Below are 19,682 nucleotides of genomic sequence, written 5' to 3'. Positions count from 1 at the left end.
CCAACATGTAGTTTCTCTCATTCAATGAATCGTCCGGAACATGTATGACATTATGACAGAAGTCTGACACTCAGGTACATACAATTTACAATATATTAATTAGCATTGTATAATACAAAAATAACTACATTTCTAACAGTTTTCAGTACAAAGATATATCACATGAATACATCCAAGTACACCAATTATAAAAAAGTTATAGTAGACCAATTTACAATGAAAATGATGGTATAGAGATAATAATCAATGCCAATTATATATCTCTGAGAAATTCAGAGTGAGTCACAACAATATGTTTGTAATATTACTCATTAATTGCAACTTATTAACAAGCACTAGACCTGATAATAATTACTCATAATTGTAACTTAATAACCTATTATTACTTCCAATAAAGACCCAAGTTTATCTCCTAAAAATTCTCAGATTGATGGTTACATTACTCATAAATTGTAACTGAATAACTGATAATAACCTAGTTTATCTTCTAGAAATTTGCAGATTCTAGCACTACAATATTTTGTACGATATTACTCATAAATTGTAACTTAATAACAAGCACTAGACCTTGACTAGCAAGAGAATTGTTTTGTATGTGTCTCAGTCATAATTAACCCATTAGTATTATAGCATACATATTCCATATCAATGACATTCTTCTCTGCCTCATTACCTATATAGCTATACACCTTCAAGATAGATGAAAGTTGCAGTATGATATAACAGTACAAAGAATTCTCTTTGTTTATGATACAATGTAACAAGATGCAGCTTAAGAAATAACACTTCTCATCATTTCGATTAAATTGAAACAGTACAAAGGAGTTTATAGCTGACTTGTGCAATAAGGTCTTTGCTCATTATTGAAGGCAACAATTAATTAGTATCATAGCATACATACTCATATCAATGAAATTTTCCTTTACCTCATAACCTACACACTGGACAGGATCGATATAAGTTGCATTATGATATAATAGAACAAAGATTTTTCTTTGTTTTATCAAGGACGTATATATGTTAGTTATACGTCCTTGGTTTTATATACAATGTACATAATAAACAACAAGATGTAGCTTAAGAAATAACACCTCCTCTCATTATTTGAAATTTTTTGAGATTTACATGTTACAGTACAAAGATGACAGTGATCTCTTAAATTTGTTTGTATAACAAAAAAGTTAATGAGAAGATGTAGCTAATTATGAAATAAAACCTTGTCTCATCATTTCCTTTTAATTGATACAGTACAAATTGGTTTATACATGTAGCCGACTATGCTGTATGGGCTTTGATCATTGTTGAAGGCTTTATGTTGACCTACAGTTGTTCATTTCTGTGTCATTTGGTCTCTTGTGTAGACTTGTTTCATAATGGCAATCATATCACATCTGCTTGATTTTATATTTATTCCCTTTACCATATAAGTGTCTTCCAATGCCAATGAAAATTATATCATAATTATGTTAACATTGAATTACAGAATCTATTTGTACTGCAAATATATACTTAAAGTGAAATTATAGAAAATTGAGCACTTATGAAGGTGTCAAACTGACTGCTATAAAGTGGGTAAATGCCATCAGGGATTAAATTAAATTATTTCTGCTTTTGAATAATCAGTAACAGGAACTCGGGAGCCAACAGAGACTGAAATATCAAAACCGATGAAAATGAAATGCTTTTGTAATGGAAATATTATGAAGCAAAACTTTTGTACTAGATATATATATATATATACAGTGTATTAGCTGCCAATTAGGCAGGTTACTCTGTAGTACTTTATGTTAAATGTCTGTCCCTAATCTTACATTTTTTGTTGTTTAAACTTTCTTATACAAAATTAAGCACAATATAACAGACTTTTAAGTTTCTAATGTTTCATCATTAAATCATTATTAAATGGTACATGAAATTTACTTCAGTAGTTTGTTAAACATAAACATGTCTAGTTACAAGATTTATGTATAAAAAAGGTAGACTGATATAAGATTGTTGATGAACTATGACATGTTTGCTAAGCATGCTCCTAGCTAAGTAAGCGTATATATATGCACATGTTTATTTATATAAGGGGTTCATACATGTATGTTTGCTTGAATTACTTTCAAGTGCTTGAAAATTGAAGAAGAAAAATCATTGCCTTAAAATTGTTAAATTGTTCAAAGATCTCAAGACCTTGAGAATTTGAAAGATAAAGAAAATACTGCTAGCTATTCTTTTGTCAACTAAATAAAGTCACTGTGTTACTTTCTATCATAAGGGGATCTCAAAAACATGGTGGTCTAAACTGTAAAGGGACAAATAGAACTGGCAAAATTATTTTTTTATTATTATTTTGTTTATTTTATTGTAGTTTAAATTCTTAATTTCATTATTCAAGACTTTCTTTTCCGTTTTTTTATAGCTGCAAACCAAAATATAGATGATTTGTTATTTAAGGGAGTTCGCTTCTCAGTTTCAAAATAATTAACTTTTCAAAACACCAGTTTATATAGATAGGGGATTAATAAAGGAATCCAAAGAGCAAAATAAATATATAGGTCACCGTGCTTGTTTTCGAAATATTAGCCATTGAAATTTTGGCGGGAAAATATTCTCTCTTGACTTTTCATAGCTTTATCATTGACAAGTTGAAGTTCTCAAAAACTGTTAAAAAGTAATTAAAATTTTATAAGACTTTAACAGATGGCTTATCCTTATACATGTAAAAGATTCATAAAAAGAAAAATGGGGGTCACCGGGCAAATTTTTTTCAAGGCATTCAAATGGATAAAACCAGAGGATTCCAAAAATCTGACAAAAAATCTAAAACATGACAAGCCAGCTTCCTTAAAATACCATGTTTACTTATGCATTGGCAAGTTGACAAATTATTACCACCTAGAAAGTTATAGTGTTTGCTGTTAATTAAGGTATTGAAATTTAATTAGCCTTTATAACTTTTATTGTCAAAAAGTATGAAGTAGTGCACTATTACAGTTTTCCAATGACTCTATGCAAGCTAAGTCTAACTGTAACTTGATCCTCTGTTAATATAAGCAGGCTTTCATTGATTAATTTAGGAAGAGCTTATATATAATATATATAATTATTATTTTCAGTTCGTAGACAGTATAAGGGATGACATCAAAAGATCGATGTAGGATAAAAAACTTAAATCAAATAGTTTGGGGATGGGGGTCAACATTGCTGCAAGTTTTGTTAATGTAAAATCGATTTTACATATATCCTTATTGGTCAATCAATTTTTCCCAAATTAAGTTAAGAGAGGGGGTGTGGGGGTCAGTGAACAAACTATGGGAATTAAGTTTTTTATCCTTCATTGAACTTTTGATGTCGTCCCTAAAGGTTGTTTTCCAATATTAATTTACAGTTTTCAAATATAGCAACAATACTTAATAAACCTACTGATGCTTTTGCTGTTTGTTAAAGATATTCTCATTTAATTTCTATAATGTTTGAATTTTGTTTACAGTTTTTTATAATTCTGTTTTATTGTTTTAAAATTGTTGTCTATTATTAGTACTCTGACATTATCAAATATCTTATTTTACCAATTTCATGCCATTGTGACCATTATTAAATGTCATCTAAACAACCATTATGAACATTAGTTTTTACCGTTTCCTAAGTTGTGCCATGGTTTGATAGAAGACAGAGATCCATTATTGTTTTCCAACCAAAACATAATTTGTAAAATTATGGAAATCCCTAATGTCTCTTTTAGGCCATAAATAGTTAAATAACCATCTTTTGCAAGTCTGAAAATGTTATAAACAATATTGTATTTATGACATATTTCCATTAATGTTATTGTATAATAGAATGCCATGTAGTTGTAAAATATTCATGACTTTCCATAATGATTTCATTAGAAGTACAATTGTTTGCTTTCATGATTGTACCTGGTTTAGGTTATGGGTACTTTTTAATGTCTTGGTCTTGAATTGAGGTATTAAGCTTAATAATAAGACATACCAGTCTGTCTGTCTGTTCACATGTCACACAGGAAGTATCATTCTATTTGGTCTATTGCTATATATGAGATTTAGATACATGTACAATGTTTGAGAATAAAATGATTATCCTCAGAAGACCTCAGGACACACATGAAATATTTTCCACTGTACATTAAGGAAACATCATGCAATTGAAACACATAAATTTTATATTCTTAAAGTTATTAAACTTGAAATTGAAATAAGGGGAAACAAAAAGGAGGGGGGGGGGGTTCACATGTGTCAACAACTTCATAATTGTTTCACTGATTTGAGAGGAAAATTTCTACACTAGCATGATACAGAGATAACCTATTTGATTTTATTGAATTTTTATACGACCGCAAATTTTGAAAAAATTTTCGTCGTATATTGCTATCACGTTGGCGTCAGCGTCGTCGTCGTCGTCGTCGTCGTCGTCGTCCGGCGTCCGAATACTTTTAGTTTTCGCACTCTAACTTTAGTAAAAGTGAATAGAAATCTATGAAATTTTAACACGAGGTTTATGACCATAAAAGGAAGGTTGGTATTGATTTTGGGAGTTTTGGTCCCAACATTTTAGGAATAAGGGGCCAAAAAGGGCCCAAATAAGCATTTTCTTGGTTTTCGCACCATAACTTTAGTTTAAGTTAATAGAAATCTATGAAATTTTGACACAAGGTTTATGACCACAAAAGAAAGATTGGGATTGATTTTGGGAGTTTTGGTTATAATAGTTTAGGAATAAGGGGCCAATAAAGGGCCCAAATAAGCATTTTTCTTGGTTTTTGCACAATAACCTTAGGTTAAGTAAATAGAAATCTATGAAATTTAAACACAATGTTTATGACCACAAAAGGAAGGTTGGTATTGATTTTGGGAGTTTAGGACCCAACAGTTTAGGAATTAGGGGCCAAAAAGGGACCCAAATAAGCATTTTTCTTGGTTTTCGCACTATAATGTTAGTATAAGTAAATACAAATCTATGAAATTTAAACACAAGGCTTATGACCATAAAAGGAAGGTTGGTATTGATTTTGGGAGTTTTGGTCCCAACAGTTTAGGAAAAAGGGGCCCAAAGGGTCCAAAATTAAACTTTGTTTGATTTCATCAAAATTGAATAATTGGGGTTCTTTGATATGCCGAATCTAACTGTATATGTAGATTCTCAACTTTTGGTCCCGTTTTCAAATTGGTCTACATTAAGGTCCAAAGGGTCCAAAATTAAACTTAGTTTGATTTTGACAAAAAATGAATAGGTTGGGTTCTTTGATATGTTGAATCTAAAAATGTACTTAGATTCTTGATTATTGAAGTTTTTTGGTCCAGTTTTCAAATTGGTCTACATTAAGGTCCAAAGGGTCCAAAATTAAACTTTGTTTGATTTCATCAAAAATTGAATCCTTGGGGTTCTTTGATATGCCAAATCTAACTGTGTATGTAGATTCTTCATTTTTGGTCCTGTTTTCAAATTTCAAATTCTACATTAAAGTCCAAAGGGTCCAAAATTAAACTAAGTTTGATTTTAACAAAAATTGAATTCTTGGGCCTCTTTGATATGCTGAATCTAAACATGTACTTAGATTTTTGATTATGGGCCCAGTTTTCAAGTTGGTCCAAATCAGGATCTAAAATTATTATATTAAGTATTGTGCAATAGCAAGTCTTTTCAATTGCACAGTATTGTGCAATGGCAAGAAATATCTAATTGCACAATATTGTGAAATAGCAATTTTTTTTTTAATTAGAGTTATCTTTCTTTGTCCAGAATAGTAAGCAAGAAATATCCTATTGCACAATATTGTGCAATAGCAAGAATTTTTTTTAATTGGAGTTATCTTTCTTTGTCCAGAATCAACTTAAATCTTTGTTATATACAATATACAATGTATACATACACTTTTTACTACCAACTGATAAATTTAAATAATCTTTACCATTCAGTGATAACAAGCAGTTTTTTTACATCTTAATATTTTATGATGTATTTAAATGAGTAGTTATTGTTGCAAACTCCATTAGAAATTTGAATTGATATCAGTTTTGAAAAAGGGAAACGGGGATGTGAAAAAAAGGGGGGGGGGGGTTAAATTTTTCTCATTTCAGATTTCATAAATAAAAAGAAAATTTCTTCAAACATTTTTTTGAGAGGATTAATATTCAACAGCATAGTGATTTGCTCAAAGGCAAAAAAAACCTTTTAAGTTCATTAGACCACATTCATTCTGTGTCAGAAACCTATGCTGTGTCAACTATTTAATTTTAGATTTAAAAAGTTTGAATAAGAAATCTTTAATTGATTTTTAAATCTTGGCATTTGTTTTGTGTAAAAAAAAACCATGTAATGTCAAAAATTTGATCACAATCCAAATTCAGAGCTGTATCATGCTTGAATGTTTTGTCCATACTTGCCCCAACTGTTCAGGGTTCGACCTCTGCGGTCGTATAAAGCTGCGCCCTGCGGAGCACCTGGTTCCTTTAAAAATTGGCTTACACACAATAATGGAACGTATATCCATCAAAACATTAGGACACTTCCGTTTTAACCATCAATTTTTATTATGAAATCTCCAAGCAATGTGGAAATTTAAATGCTGGCAAAAAAATTCTTTATATTTAAAGTTTCTGGGTTTTCATTTTGGGGTTATAGAATTTCAAATGTAAAAAGGGGAAGACAACCTCTCACTGTACTGTTGATTACAAGACAAAATTTCAATAGCTTGCATGAAATAGCCTATACATATTTCATAAACCTCTTGTATATTGTTGCATGATGATCTCTATTGTTTTTTAAGTTATTAAGGACTTTCAAGGACTTCTTTTATGATATAATATTATGTGAATCTTGTATCCATGTTGCAGCTGCTTATTTATGTCTTATTTATGCTGTATGCTTGAAGGTTACATACATGATGGTCATATGGGTAAAACGTTCAGAAAACAAGGTAGAATAAAGAAAAGAGAAAAAAAGGAGAAAAATCAAGAAAAGAGTATAAATGGGACTGCTAAAAATAATAAAAAAAAAAAAATGAAAATAACAGGCAAAAAAAAATAATAAGAATAAAGAAAAGTGGTATATAAAGTAAAAAGAATTACTATACACATTTAAAGAAGTGAAGGACCCCCATGGAGACCCTCATGCATGTTACATCAATTTTGCAGAATTTTTTTCACATTGTTTTAGTTATGGATTATGACAATGCATACACCATTAAACAACAGATCTATAATTATAAAACTTAAAATAACACATTACATAACTATAAAAGCTTATTTATGTGAGAAAACACATATAAATCCCTAATGTATAATTCATTCTCTGTGATGTTTTATTTCTCTTGCTTACAGAGTCAATAATCATCAGATCTGTGTATTTATCATAGAACTGACAGTAAGCTATTAATGATGTCTTGCTTACTATGAATGATATTCCCTGAGGACAAAGCTGAGGACTTATATCATTGGAGTTAAATCTTATTGATTTAGAACCAAGAGTCTCTAGATATTTTAAGGACATGTTATATGATATAAACACATTATATTCTCTTATTTCCTTGTTATTTACCTATTTATTCATTTTTTAGGTGACTTTTAAATTCATTTTTATAAAATTTAATTTCAAATTAAACTTAGAGAGAAAGATTTATAGTGTGGATCAGCAGCATTTAATATGACGATAGATTTATTATATGAATTATGATGATCATTATAGATTATGTTCTTAATGCTTATATTATGATCGATAATTTTTTTTTTTCACTGAGTGAATAACATGGGCATTGGCCTTATATTATATATATATATATTATCATTTTTTCTTTTTAAATGTTTGATAGATGACTGCAGGTTGATGGATGATGTATATATATATAGGTATCTTTTAAATAATATTTTAATTGTATTGTATTTTTTAGAGTGAATAATGAACATGGCCTAAATTGTCCTCTTTTATGTGTTCTTTTCCTACATCATGTACATTTAGATATTTGATCTATTTAAATGTGATGGATTGGGCTCCTAATTTGTCAGTGTTATGAAAAGTATTTTGTTGTTGTATTTATCAGAGTGATTATTTTTCTGTGACTTATAAATTAAAGTTTTATTTTTGTATTTTTTAGATAGATGATTATTTTTTAAATGATGAATTATTTTCTTAATGTGTACAAGTCTGATGAATTATATATATATTTTTGTAATTTTCAGTGTATAATTTTTCCATGTCCTATTAATTATGTATTTTTATTCTTTCAATAAATGAAATTTTTTCAAATGATGAATTATGTTTGTATTTTTCAGAGTGAATAATGTTTCCATGACTTAGTGATTACTATTTTTCTATGATGATTGATTTATTTTGATGATGAAATATTTTTGTATTTTCAGAGTGAATAATTAATTTTCTGTAACATATTAATTATAAATGTTTTGTTTTTGTATTTTTAGATGGCTGAATTGTTTAAGATATGAAAATTATTTTCTAAAAGTTGGTCTTATGAATATTTCTTTTTGTATTTTTCAGAGTGAATAATTTGCGCATGGCCTATGGATTATATGAAGGGATAGACACAAAATGTACAGAAACAAAAGGCTTTGATGAGCTAGCAGAATTATGTAGACAAATGATGAGATCTATAGAAGTCAAAAGAACTCTATGGGCAGCTATTGTAAGTGTTAATAATACAAAGGGGAACAACTCCCTTCATAAATAAATGATGGTTACAAAAAAAAAAAGATTAATTAGACAGTAAATCAACGAAATACAAAAACCAAAATTGACACAGGTCTAGATTCTCTTATTAGATGTTTATATAATGCAAACATTAACTCAAGAGGTATATATCTCTGCTACATTCTCTTCGCAGGGTTATCTTCCTTTGAAAAATGTACTGAGGCAGAAAACTCCATAATTTTTTTCAGAAACTAAAGATAGTCTTTAAAAAATGAACAAATATAAATTTCATGCCTTCAAATAAACTCATCATAGATACCCAGGACTAAATTTTGTATATATATACGCCAGACGCGCGTTTCGTCTACAGTGCTTTTCAGGATTTACCTTCATCAGCAAAGCTAAAAGCCGAATATTTGAAAGCCATGGTTATACAAAACCGAAACAGTTATTGAGCTATACATTAGTATAATCAAAATTGACCTAAAATACATTTGTAATAGCTAAATCCTTCTACTGCCAACTTTGGCTGACAGAGTTGAAACCTTAGTTTCTTTATGATGTCAAATTTATAAACGTGCAAATTTAGAAAGTTTTGTTTTTATACGACCGCAAAATTTGAAAAATTTTTCGTCATATATTGCTATCACGTTGGCGTCGTCGTCGTCGTCCGAATACTTTTAGTTTTCGCACTCTAACTTTAGTAAAAGTGAATGGAAATCTATGAAATTTTAACACAAGGTCTATGACCACAAAAGGAAGGTTGGTATTGATTTTGGGAGTTTTGGTCCCAACATTTTAGGAATTAGGGGCCAAAAAGGGCCCAAATAAGCATTTTCTTGGTTTTCGCACTATAACTTTAGTTTAAGTTAATAGAAATCTATGAAATTTTGACACAAGGTTTATGACCACAAAAGGAACGGTTGGGATTGATTTTGGGAGTTTTGGTTTCAACAGTTTAGGAATTAGGGGCCAAAAAAGGGCCCAAATAAGCATTATTCTTGGTTTTCGCACAATAACTTTAGTTTAAGTAAATAGAAATCTATGAAATTTAAACACAAGGTTTATGACCATAAAAGGAAGGTTGGTATTGATTTTGGGAGTTTTGGTCCCAACAGAATAAGGGGCTCAAAGGGTCCAAAATTAAACTTCGTTTGATTTCATCAAAATTGAATAATTGGGGTTCTTTGATATGCCGAATCTAACTGTCATGACTGTGTATGTAGATTCTTAACTTTTGGTCCCGTTTTCAAATTGGTCTACATTAAGGTCCAAAGGGTCCAAAATTAAACTTAGTTTGATTTTGACAAAAAATGAATCAGTTAGGTTCTTTGATATGCTGAATCTAAAAATGTACTTAGATTCTTGATTATTGGCCCAGTTTTCAAGTTGGTCCAAATCGGGGTCCAAAATTAAACTTTGTTTGATTTCATCAAAAATTGAATAAATGGGGTTCTTTGATATACCAAATCTAACTGTGTATGTAGATTCTTCATTTTTGGTCCTGTTTTCAAATTGGTCTACACTAAAGTCCAAAGGGTCCAAAATTAAACTTAGTCTGATTTTAACAAAAATTGAAATCTTGGGGTTCTTTGATATGCTGAATCCAAAAATGTACTTAGATTTTTTATTATGGGCCCAGTTTTCAAGTTGGTCCAAATCAGGATCTAAAATTATTATATTTAGTATTGTGCAATAGCAAGTCTTTTCAATTGCACAGTATTGCGCAATGGCAAGAAATATCTAATTGCACAATATTGTGAAATAGCAAATTTTTTTTTAATTAGAGTTATCTTTCTTTGTCCGGAATAGTAAGCAAGAAATATCTAATTGCAAAATATTGTGCAATAGCAAGATTTTTTTTTAATTGGAGTTATCTTTCTTTGTCCAGAATCAACTTAAATCTTTGTTATATACAATATACAATGTATATTCACTTTTTACTACCAACTGATAAATTAAAATAATCTTTACCATTCAGTGATAACAAGCAGTTTTTTTACATCTTAATATTTTATGATGTATTTAAATGAGTAGTTATTGTTGCAAACTCCATTAGAAATTTTAATTGAGATTAGTTTTGGAATAAGGGAAAGGGGGATGTGATTAAAAAAATTGGGTTCAATTTTTCTCATTTGAAATTTCATAAATAAAAAAGAAAATTTCTTCAAACATTTTTTTTGAGAGGATTAATATTCAACAGCATAATGAATTGCTCTAAGAGAAAACAAAAATTTTAAGTTCATTAGAACACATTCATTCTGTGTCAGAAACCTATGCTGTGTCAACTATTTAATCACAATCCAAATTTAGAGCTGAATCCAGCTTGAATGTTGTGTCCATACTGCCCCAACCGTTCAGGATTCAACCTCTGTGGTCGTATAAAGCTACGCCCTGCGGAGCATCTGGTTAATCATGTTAGAACCATAGAACTGACAACTGAGCTGATGATACCCTGGAGGACTTATTGTCCACCAGAAGCAGTATCAACTCAGTGCGTTAAGTATCTCATAGCCCTTTGAGCAGAGTGTAGCTAAAAAACTACCACTCTCTTTTTTTAAGAACCATGTACAGCTTGTATTAGTATCTTATTTTTAACAGATGCACTAGCCGTACTAGTAAATAATACGATCATGATGGTTTATTCGATACAAATCCAAAAGCAGTTTCCTTTGTAATCCCACACAATACCAATCCTTTCAAAGCTTTCATTTATATCAGACAGTATCAAGTTTCTTTATCCTCAGAGAAACGATAAATGAAATCAACAATCGTAATTGAAATGACAATCAAGACTCGGCTCGGAAACTTTCAATTGATGGACTCTGTTTTCCCTCTGGAGGATTTGGTTCTCTACATGTTCTGTAAAGTTCTGTATGAAATTGAAAAGAAATAATTGAGGCAATTGGGAAATCTTGCTGAGATCTGCCGATCAATATTATTGAATGAACAGTAGGAAAACGGCTGGAAGTCAAAATTCTGTCAATTATTCAGTCAAAGTTTGTTTTTGTTAGATAATTCTCTTGCAATCATAGGATAGAATAATAAAGGAATGAATTTTAATAGAGATTGCATCGTGATTCATTTTGTATGTTGTTTTTCTTAGCTTTTTCAAATTTCTGGTAAATCATGTTTTCATTTCATAATTATCGATATAACAATAATTAAAATGGGATACATGACTGTGATATGAGACAACTATCCACTGAAGTCCAAATGACATTGACGTTAACAACTATCTGAGCATGTATAAGGTCACCATCTGGCATTCAAGAAAAAGCAAAACCGGCATAGCTATGGTATAGCAGAATTCCTTTTTCGTCTGGCAGTTTTTGAAGAAAATCTTGCTGGTCCTCACTATGATCTCTACTGCAAAATACAAACATTTCTATGTCCTTTGTAAATTTTGGATATGGTGTGGTAATTCTTTTTTTAATGCAACTCCCATCAGACATTACCACCAATTTGGGGACAGTGGTGAAATTTTACTTACTACATATATAACAACAGACTATAAAAATAGTCTGTTATGCAAACCAGTATTGGATCCTGCATGTATCTAAAGAGAAACTTAGTCTTATTATTGCTCTTTAATCTACAAAAAAATGTTGATGCAAATATAAAATAAACACTTCTTCTTTTATTCACAAAAAAATCTTGAAACTTTCAAAAAAGTATAAATTTGCATTTAATAGGCTGAAAGATATGAAAGCAACATGTTATAAAATGCATAGGGTCAGAATTTCTTTTTTGGATTAACCTTTATTTACCAAGAATGCTCAAATCAGAATATTTGAAAGCCAGGGATGAAAAAGAACTATACCAGTTGGACGATCAGTCATATTACCAAAAGGAACTAAAATTAAAGCTAAATATGTTGACCTTATTATTATTAATAATAATTTATTATGATTTTTGTTCTCTTTTCAGGTTAGTAATGCATCATGTGACTTTCACAATGAGAATCGTGTGTTACTGAATCGTACACGGGAGAATTTTGTGTGGCACGACATGCCGTCAGGGTTCGGCTGGATACATACAATACAGTGCATGGCTATGCGAACGTAACAAATGTTACACAAACATACATTCTTGCAGTACAATCCTGATTGTGATTAATCAGAAAAGTGATTGCCTTATTTCATGATTGGATTATTGCATTAGATTTAACCATGACTGTTTTATTTTTCATTGTGTAGCATTCCATATAGATAGAATTCAGTGTGGAAAACATGTTGAAGACAATCAACCAGAAAAAAATAATTATTCAAGCAATCAATAATATACAGTGCTTTAAATGATTTGGTCATGATAACATTGATTGACTAACCCAATAGAGAATAGCATTGAATTTTATGGATAAGCTGACATTTAAACACTGAAAACAGTTTAGTGCAACCAGGTCAGTCTGAACAGGCCTTTAAGTTACATTGGTTATAATTATTTCCATTTTGTATGTTATTAATCAGTTTTCTATGGCTGAGTTATTTCTCCTTTAAGTCAATCGTAAGTTCTGTAGACCAAGCAATTAATGCAACGTTTTTATTGATGCATATAATGTGACTAAGTGCATCCTTTCACAATCATTTTTATCAATTACCACATTGCATTGAAGTTTTAATTTTCTGCATTAGATAAGTTAGACATGGTGTATAATTGATTCTATTGAAATGGCATAAAAAAATTAATGCCATGTTTTCATTGACGCTACAAAATTATAATCTGTTCATATATATATAATTAGCTGAGAAAAATAATAAATGGACTTAAAAAATCAAATTTGAAACAGACTATAAAAATCATTCAAGAAAAATGTGTAACTGATAGTTATCACAGTCTGAAATTGTTTTTCAACCTAAGGGGAAGTAGCTCATATCTCACAACAAATGTAAGGATGGAAGATTTTTTTTTTTTTTTTTTTTTTATCAAAAATATAAATGTATTTTATCAGTGATTAATATATTTACAGTTCATTTGGTGAATATGATAATCAATAATCTAGCATACACAAAACTAAATCAGTGATGGAAAATTCACAGTCTTTAATAATTTACATAGAATGGACAATCTGTAAGACTAATAATATTGTAATTTGGCATATTGTCAGAGTCCAAAGCAATCTAGGTTATTACAAAAATTTTAAATAAAAAAGTGGAATTGAAAAATAGATTATTTTTAAATATCTTTTTGTAGTGCTTTGTTCTCTAGATCTATAATTACAAAATAACAATAACTTATGTAATTGTCCTGTAGCTTTAATGGAAATTATAACTGACAATAGTTCTCAAATTTCAGTCCGTATAGTGCTAATTTTTAAAATGTATATATGAAAATATTGCTTGTATGATGAAAGTAAGCATGCATGCTTAAATCATTTGTAAATTTAATTAAGAAAAAATAATAGATAATTATGTACAATGCTTTCTAATTTAGTTTCTCTTTGTTATTTTTTTCAAGTTCTAATATGTTTTTCGTCTATTGTTCTAGTCAATGTATTTAACTCTTAGATCGATCCTGACATGAACATAGAACTGCAGCATTATCTGATCATATTTAATATGTTTAAACTTGTAGTTAGACTATAGTTCAGATTGATTCTGCAATTTCCACCAGAAAAAAAAAATCAACAAAAAATGTTTAATTTTAAACAATGGGAGATAACTCCATTTAAAAAAATGCCAAAATGTGTTCCAATGCTAACATAAAGTAGTGAGGCACTGGATTCCATGGAACTCTAACAAAACTAAAAGTAAATCTCATTTTATCTGACTGTGCTAACATTTTTTGTATAATTTCAAAAGATATTTGTGAAAAAATGGTATATAATCATGATAATATGTTTGTTATAATCATTAGATATGGATTTTTTTTTATTATTATATTAATAAGGACCTTAAGCAATCAATTATTAATCAATTGTAATAATAATGAGTGAACATGTTAAGAATCAGTCAGAATTATTGATAAGTTTCATGATGTAATATGTCATGTATGCGGAAAAGATAATTTTAAATTCTTGAAATTTGAATGAAGATTATGATTAATAAAAGTGCAAAACATCCTTTGGGAAATCTTTACTAAGGAATTATATTTTTGCATTTTTCATAAAAAACGCATAAAATATTATCATATCATATTTATTGTTACATTTTAAAATAGTAATTCTAAAAGTCTTTATATTGTAAGCAAGCATGTATTACAGTCAAATGTCTTTTTGAGCTGTATTGGACAACATTGATTGAATATTTTGCAAGATTATTACAGACTTTTTGAATTACTACTTACATTCAACCATGTTGATTGGGACCAAAATAAATGACTTGAAAAGGAAAACATTCACCTGTCTTGACAATTTAGATTAAACCATGAATTAACCTTTACTATTATTTTTTTTTTTTTTGAAATTTGATTGACAACAAAAAAGTCACTATGCAAGTTTATGGCCTTAGAGCTTTGTATTTTTGGATTATGAGACATCCAACAGTATACATTTATACCACTTCAATATAAGATGCCACAGTGATTTTTATGCAAAATATAACATTTAAAACAATTTGAAAGTGGTTATTTTTTTTTTTTGGTTTTAGAATCTGAACAACTTTATATGAAAAGATCTTTTAATTCACACACATTTTGGAGTCTACATTTGTGGGAACCATATAAAACTTTGTTTGCTATAACAATAACTGTATTCATCTATTTGTAAATTAAGGTGGTACCCAACACTTTCACGAAATTAATTTTGCTCGTTGAATTTTCATAAAATTTTGACAACTTATTTACCTTTTCCCTTTAACATAAATATAAAAATTTTAAACCAACCGTTTTGTCAGAAAAATTACACTGTTATATAGCAGTTTGACAAACACCAATTTTGATCATTGAGAAGCTTGATATTCCCTTTACAACACAACGTAATTAAAACGTTTAGCTGACTTTACACAGTTATCTCCCTGTTGTGTTGGGTACCACCTCAAAGTGATTTGCTATTCACTTATATATGTATGTATTGTTTGACTGTATTGTTGTAATTTGTCCATATTTTTGTTTTGTATTTGTTACAGCTCTTTATTAGTATATTCTTCTTTTATTTGTTGAAAACTATAATTTAATGCTCTTTAAAGAATTATTAATCTGTAAAGGGAGATAATTTCAAACAAAAAGAGTTATTTCTCTTTATTTCCAAAAAGATATTTCCCTTGTGTTGGATATAAGAAGGGCCTTATAGAGATGTTTACCTTCATAAAAAATAGGAAGTAACTGTTAAAAAATAAAAAGTTTTAACTTTAAGAGTTATTTCCCTTTGTGAACAATCTTAAATGTATGTTTACCAAAAATTTACCCTTATATCAAGGGGAGATAATTGAAATCTATAAAGGGAAGTAATCAATACAAAACTGAATGTATGACTTGTTTGATGTAAGTGTTTGATACCGGTAAAGTAAAACTGCTTTATATTTGTATTTTATACTTGTACAGTACAGTAGAAGTACGTCTGAATGCTATATCTGTGATGTCACTTCTGTAATTATGCACAATTTTATCATTTTATAATCACATAATTATTCATTTTATCATTCATCATAGTCAAGCCAGGTTACAGTATCTTTGAAAAATTTGTCTTTACAGCTGATTTCATTGAGTGTGTAGCAAAATGTAATATCTTTGGTTATCTTGCTTGTCAGTTGAACCGTGAAGTCATTGTTAGGTTAGGTAAAATATCCTACTTTAAGAATAGACTAGTCCGACAGAAAACTAATCAATTTGTCTGTTGGACTATGCTACTTCGAAAGCAGGGTATTATACCTGACTTAATAATGACTTCACGGTTCAGCTAGCAAGCAAGCTAACCAAAGTTATTACCTTTAGCTACACACTCAATGGAATCGGCTGTAAGTTCTTAATTGTTTTAGAATTAATGGCTGTGTCTTATATTACAACACACAGAAGATGATTTGATCAAATATAATTCTTCACTTTTTTGCAGTGAATTATGCTGCTGGTGAATGATTTGCACTGAAATATTTATGTACAGTGAAACCTGTCTATACCAAACTTTAAAATTTTGTTTGGTTTTGACAGAAGTTCAGTTTCTTCAGGTTCTAGATGTGTAGACTTGTAGTTTATGCAAGATTGGTTTAGAGAGGTTTCACTGCATATTTGTAATTTATCAGAATTCACCCCGAATCACTACTTTACAGGAAGTCCTATAACACTATCTTTGGTTAATTTTAGTTTCATCATCTTGAGTGTACTGTAAAAAGAGAAAATTGTATACAGGACCCATTTACATGGTCATGCATGTGACATAGTCTGAATTTTAATCTCACCAATTAGATGACATCAAGTAGTCATATGACCTATAAATTAGAGGTGAAAGGTTAAAACCATATCCATCTTCATGTTATGTTATAGAATTTAAGTCTTCATATAGAATACATGATTTGATTTATTTGAAATGTATATAAATGATTTTTGTATTATTAAATTGTGTGCCTTATATTTATTGTAAAATTATGGAATATTATTTTGAAACATTGAAAAAAATAATTGTTTTACTGTTTAACAGTACAAAATACAACAAGTATTTAGTCTGGATGTGTAAAATATTATCAGTATTTTAATTAACTTTGCGGTTATAACTGAATAATTATTTTAATTTATTGTTCTACAAAAACAATAATTTCATTTAAAGAGGAGGAATATGTATACTCTTAAAAAATCAATACTTTATTTGCAGATTTTATTTATTCCGAAAAATCACCAAAACCCATCTGATGGGTATTTCATTCTTCAGATATGTTTTTAGAAAACAGAAAAGTATATTGTATTATGGCTTATGAAAATGTTGTTTTATTGACTTATAAAGTTTTAAAACTTGCCAAATTTCACTATTCATTCTGGATGTTTGGAATTATTTTGAAGTTTTGAACTAAACAAATTATTATGAATTCAGGTGTCAAAGTTGACTGGAGATTTTCCCTTCCTGTCTGAGAGAAATAAAATCAATATGAACTCATCCAGAATAAATGGTCTAATTAGCATGCTGTAAAGTTTTAAAAGGCTTTACTTATTCTTGTTACATTTTCTTGACTATCTGTTACCATGGTTACATTGTACACATGTCATACAATTCATTATGTTCTAAGTAATAAGGTAACGGTTCTTACATTAATGCATCATATATGTATATAGGGGAAAAAATAGACATTTGTTCATAATTCTGTTTAATCTTCTTTAAAAGGTTACACATTTCCCATATCACTAAAAAAGCAATACAAGAAAAATACCTAAAAAAATATAGATTATTTCGCATAAAAAAATTATGTAATTTTTAAAGGAATATCTTTATATATCCTCATCATGAAAATTGACTATTTCTAAATTAGAATTCAATATGCAATGTATAACATGTAGAAAGAGGGAATCTTGATGAAGAAAGCACTTTAATTCAATCAAAATAAAAAATAATCAAAATGTACTGATGAAGACCCCCACCAAAAGAAATTAAAATTGGCTTTCTTTGAGTTGTTATAGGCAATTAACATGTGACTAAAAATAAGTGGGTTTTTGTAAATATGAGTTTTAAAGTAATTGGTTTTATCTTTAATTGCAGTTTCAAAAGAATTATTCGATTTATAGAATAATCATTATTAATCTTTTTTCATTGTTTAATATCTTAAAATAGATAAAATGATTAGTAAAAAAATAAATTTTAATTAAGTTTTTGTTAGTTCATGCTATTTTTTTATTCACTGATTTTAATTTTGTTTTTTATCACTGGTGGACAATATACATAAATTAATCAACCTAGTGATTGTAGATTTATGATTTTAGTGATTATAGATTTATGATTCTAGTGATAATAGATTTATGATTTTATTGATTATAGACAATTATTTGGGGTTAGGGATACACGTATTAGTTTGAAATCACAGGGGACTTGGAGAAAAATATCAGACAATCATAATCATGATTTAGTAGGAATTAAAACTTAACTCATCTTAATGTCCGTCAACATTGACCTTTATTGATTTCTTTTAGTATGTCATTGTGATATAACCTCTGGGTTGATGCCCCTTAAGGCAAACATCAATTGTTCAAAATTTAATATATAATGTCAATGAAAACTAATTGCATCTATTATTCATTATTCTGCACTAAGACAGAAACCTGTATGGTTCTGTCTGAAAGGCTTTGCATACTCTGTTTTTATAAATAGCTTTGCATTCTTAGAATAGAGTAAATAAACTATCCCCACACATTGAAGTTTACCTTGTATTGAATAGATCTTTACTGGTATTATATCTTGACCACCATTTTGAAAATAGTCATCTCTGTTTGTTTTTAGTTACTAAGGATTCATTTATTTTCGTGGGTACCAATTTTCGTCGATTAAGGGAAACTTGCATGTTCGTTGATATTTAATTTTGTGATTTTGGCTTAGTCTGCATACAAGCCTATGTAAACTTTGTCATTTGTCAAACATTTAATTTCGTGGTTCACCTGTTCCCATGACATCCACGAAAATTGGTATCCAACGAGTAATAAAGAATTCAAAGTACACACTCAACAGAGCTTCAATATATTTTGTGTACTAAAACTAATGCTTCATGTTGACAGACTGTAGAAAGTTAGTATTATTCTTACCAAATTATGTACATACACTTACTTGATTATCGTGTTCAAATGAATGACCAATAAATGATATCATTTTTATTTGTGTTTGTTTATGGATATAAAAAGATTTGGTATGAGTGCCAATGAGACCTCCATCCAAGTCACAATTTGTAAAAGTAAACCATTACAAAATACGGTCTTCAACACGGAGCCTTGGATCACACGGAACAGCAAGCTGTAAAGCGCTCCACAAATGATTAGTGTAAAACCATTACAACTGGAAAACCAGCTGTCTTATTTGTTTATTTACAAAAAGGAAGATATGCTCATGAAAGTAAAAACAATTGATCATAATATTATGATTAATTTATTATTTATGACAATTACAACAATCTACATAGTTAATTAACAAT

At 29.1% G+C, this 19,682-nt stretch overlaps 1 protein-coding gene across 1 annotated transcript in view; it reads left to right on the top strand.

The window, feature by feature from the left end:
- Positions 1-12,850, top strand: part of LOC143055602 (uncharacterized) — a 49,133-nt gene extending 36,283 nt beyond the window's left edge. Inside the window, exons 3-4 of the mRNA XM_076228767.1 lie at positions 8,500-8,644; positions 12,580-12,850. Coding sequence (XP_076084882.1) covers positions 8,500-8,644; positions 12,580-12,717 — 283 coding nt within the window. The 3' untranslated portion in view covers positions 12,718-12,850. The remainder of the gene's footprint in view (positions 1-8,499; positions 8,645-12,579) is intronic.
- Positions 12,851-19,682: the final 6,832 nt, after the last annotated feature.

This window comes from Mytilus galloprovincialis, chromosome 12 (genome assembly GCF_965363235.1).
Source record: "Mytilus galloprovincialis chromosome 12, xbMytGall1.hap1.1, whole genome shotgun sequence".
NCBI classification, from domain to species: Eukaryota; Metazoa; Mollusca; class Bivalvia; order Mytilida; family Mytilidae; genus Mytilus; species Mytilus galloprovincialis.
The sequence above is the reverse complement of the archived record's forward strand: the minus strand, read 5'-3'. Positions and strand labels throughout refer to the sequence as shown.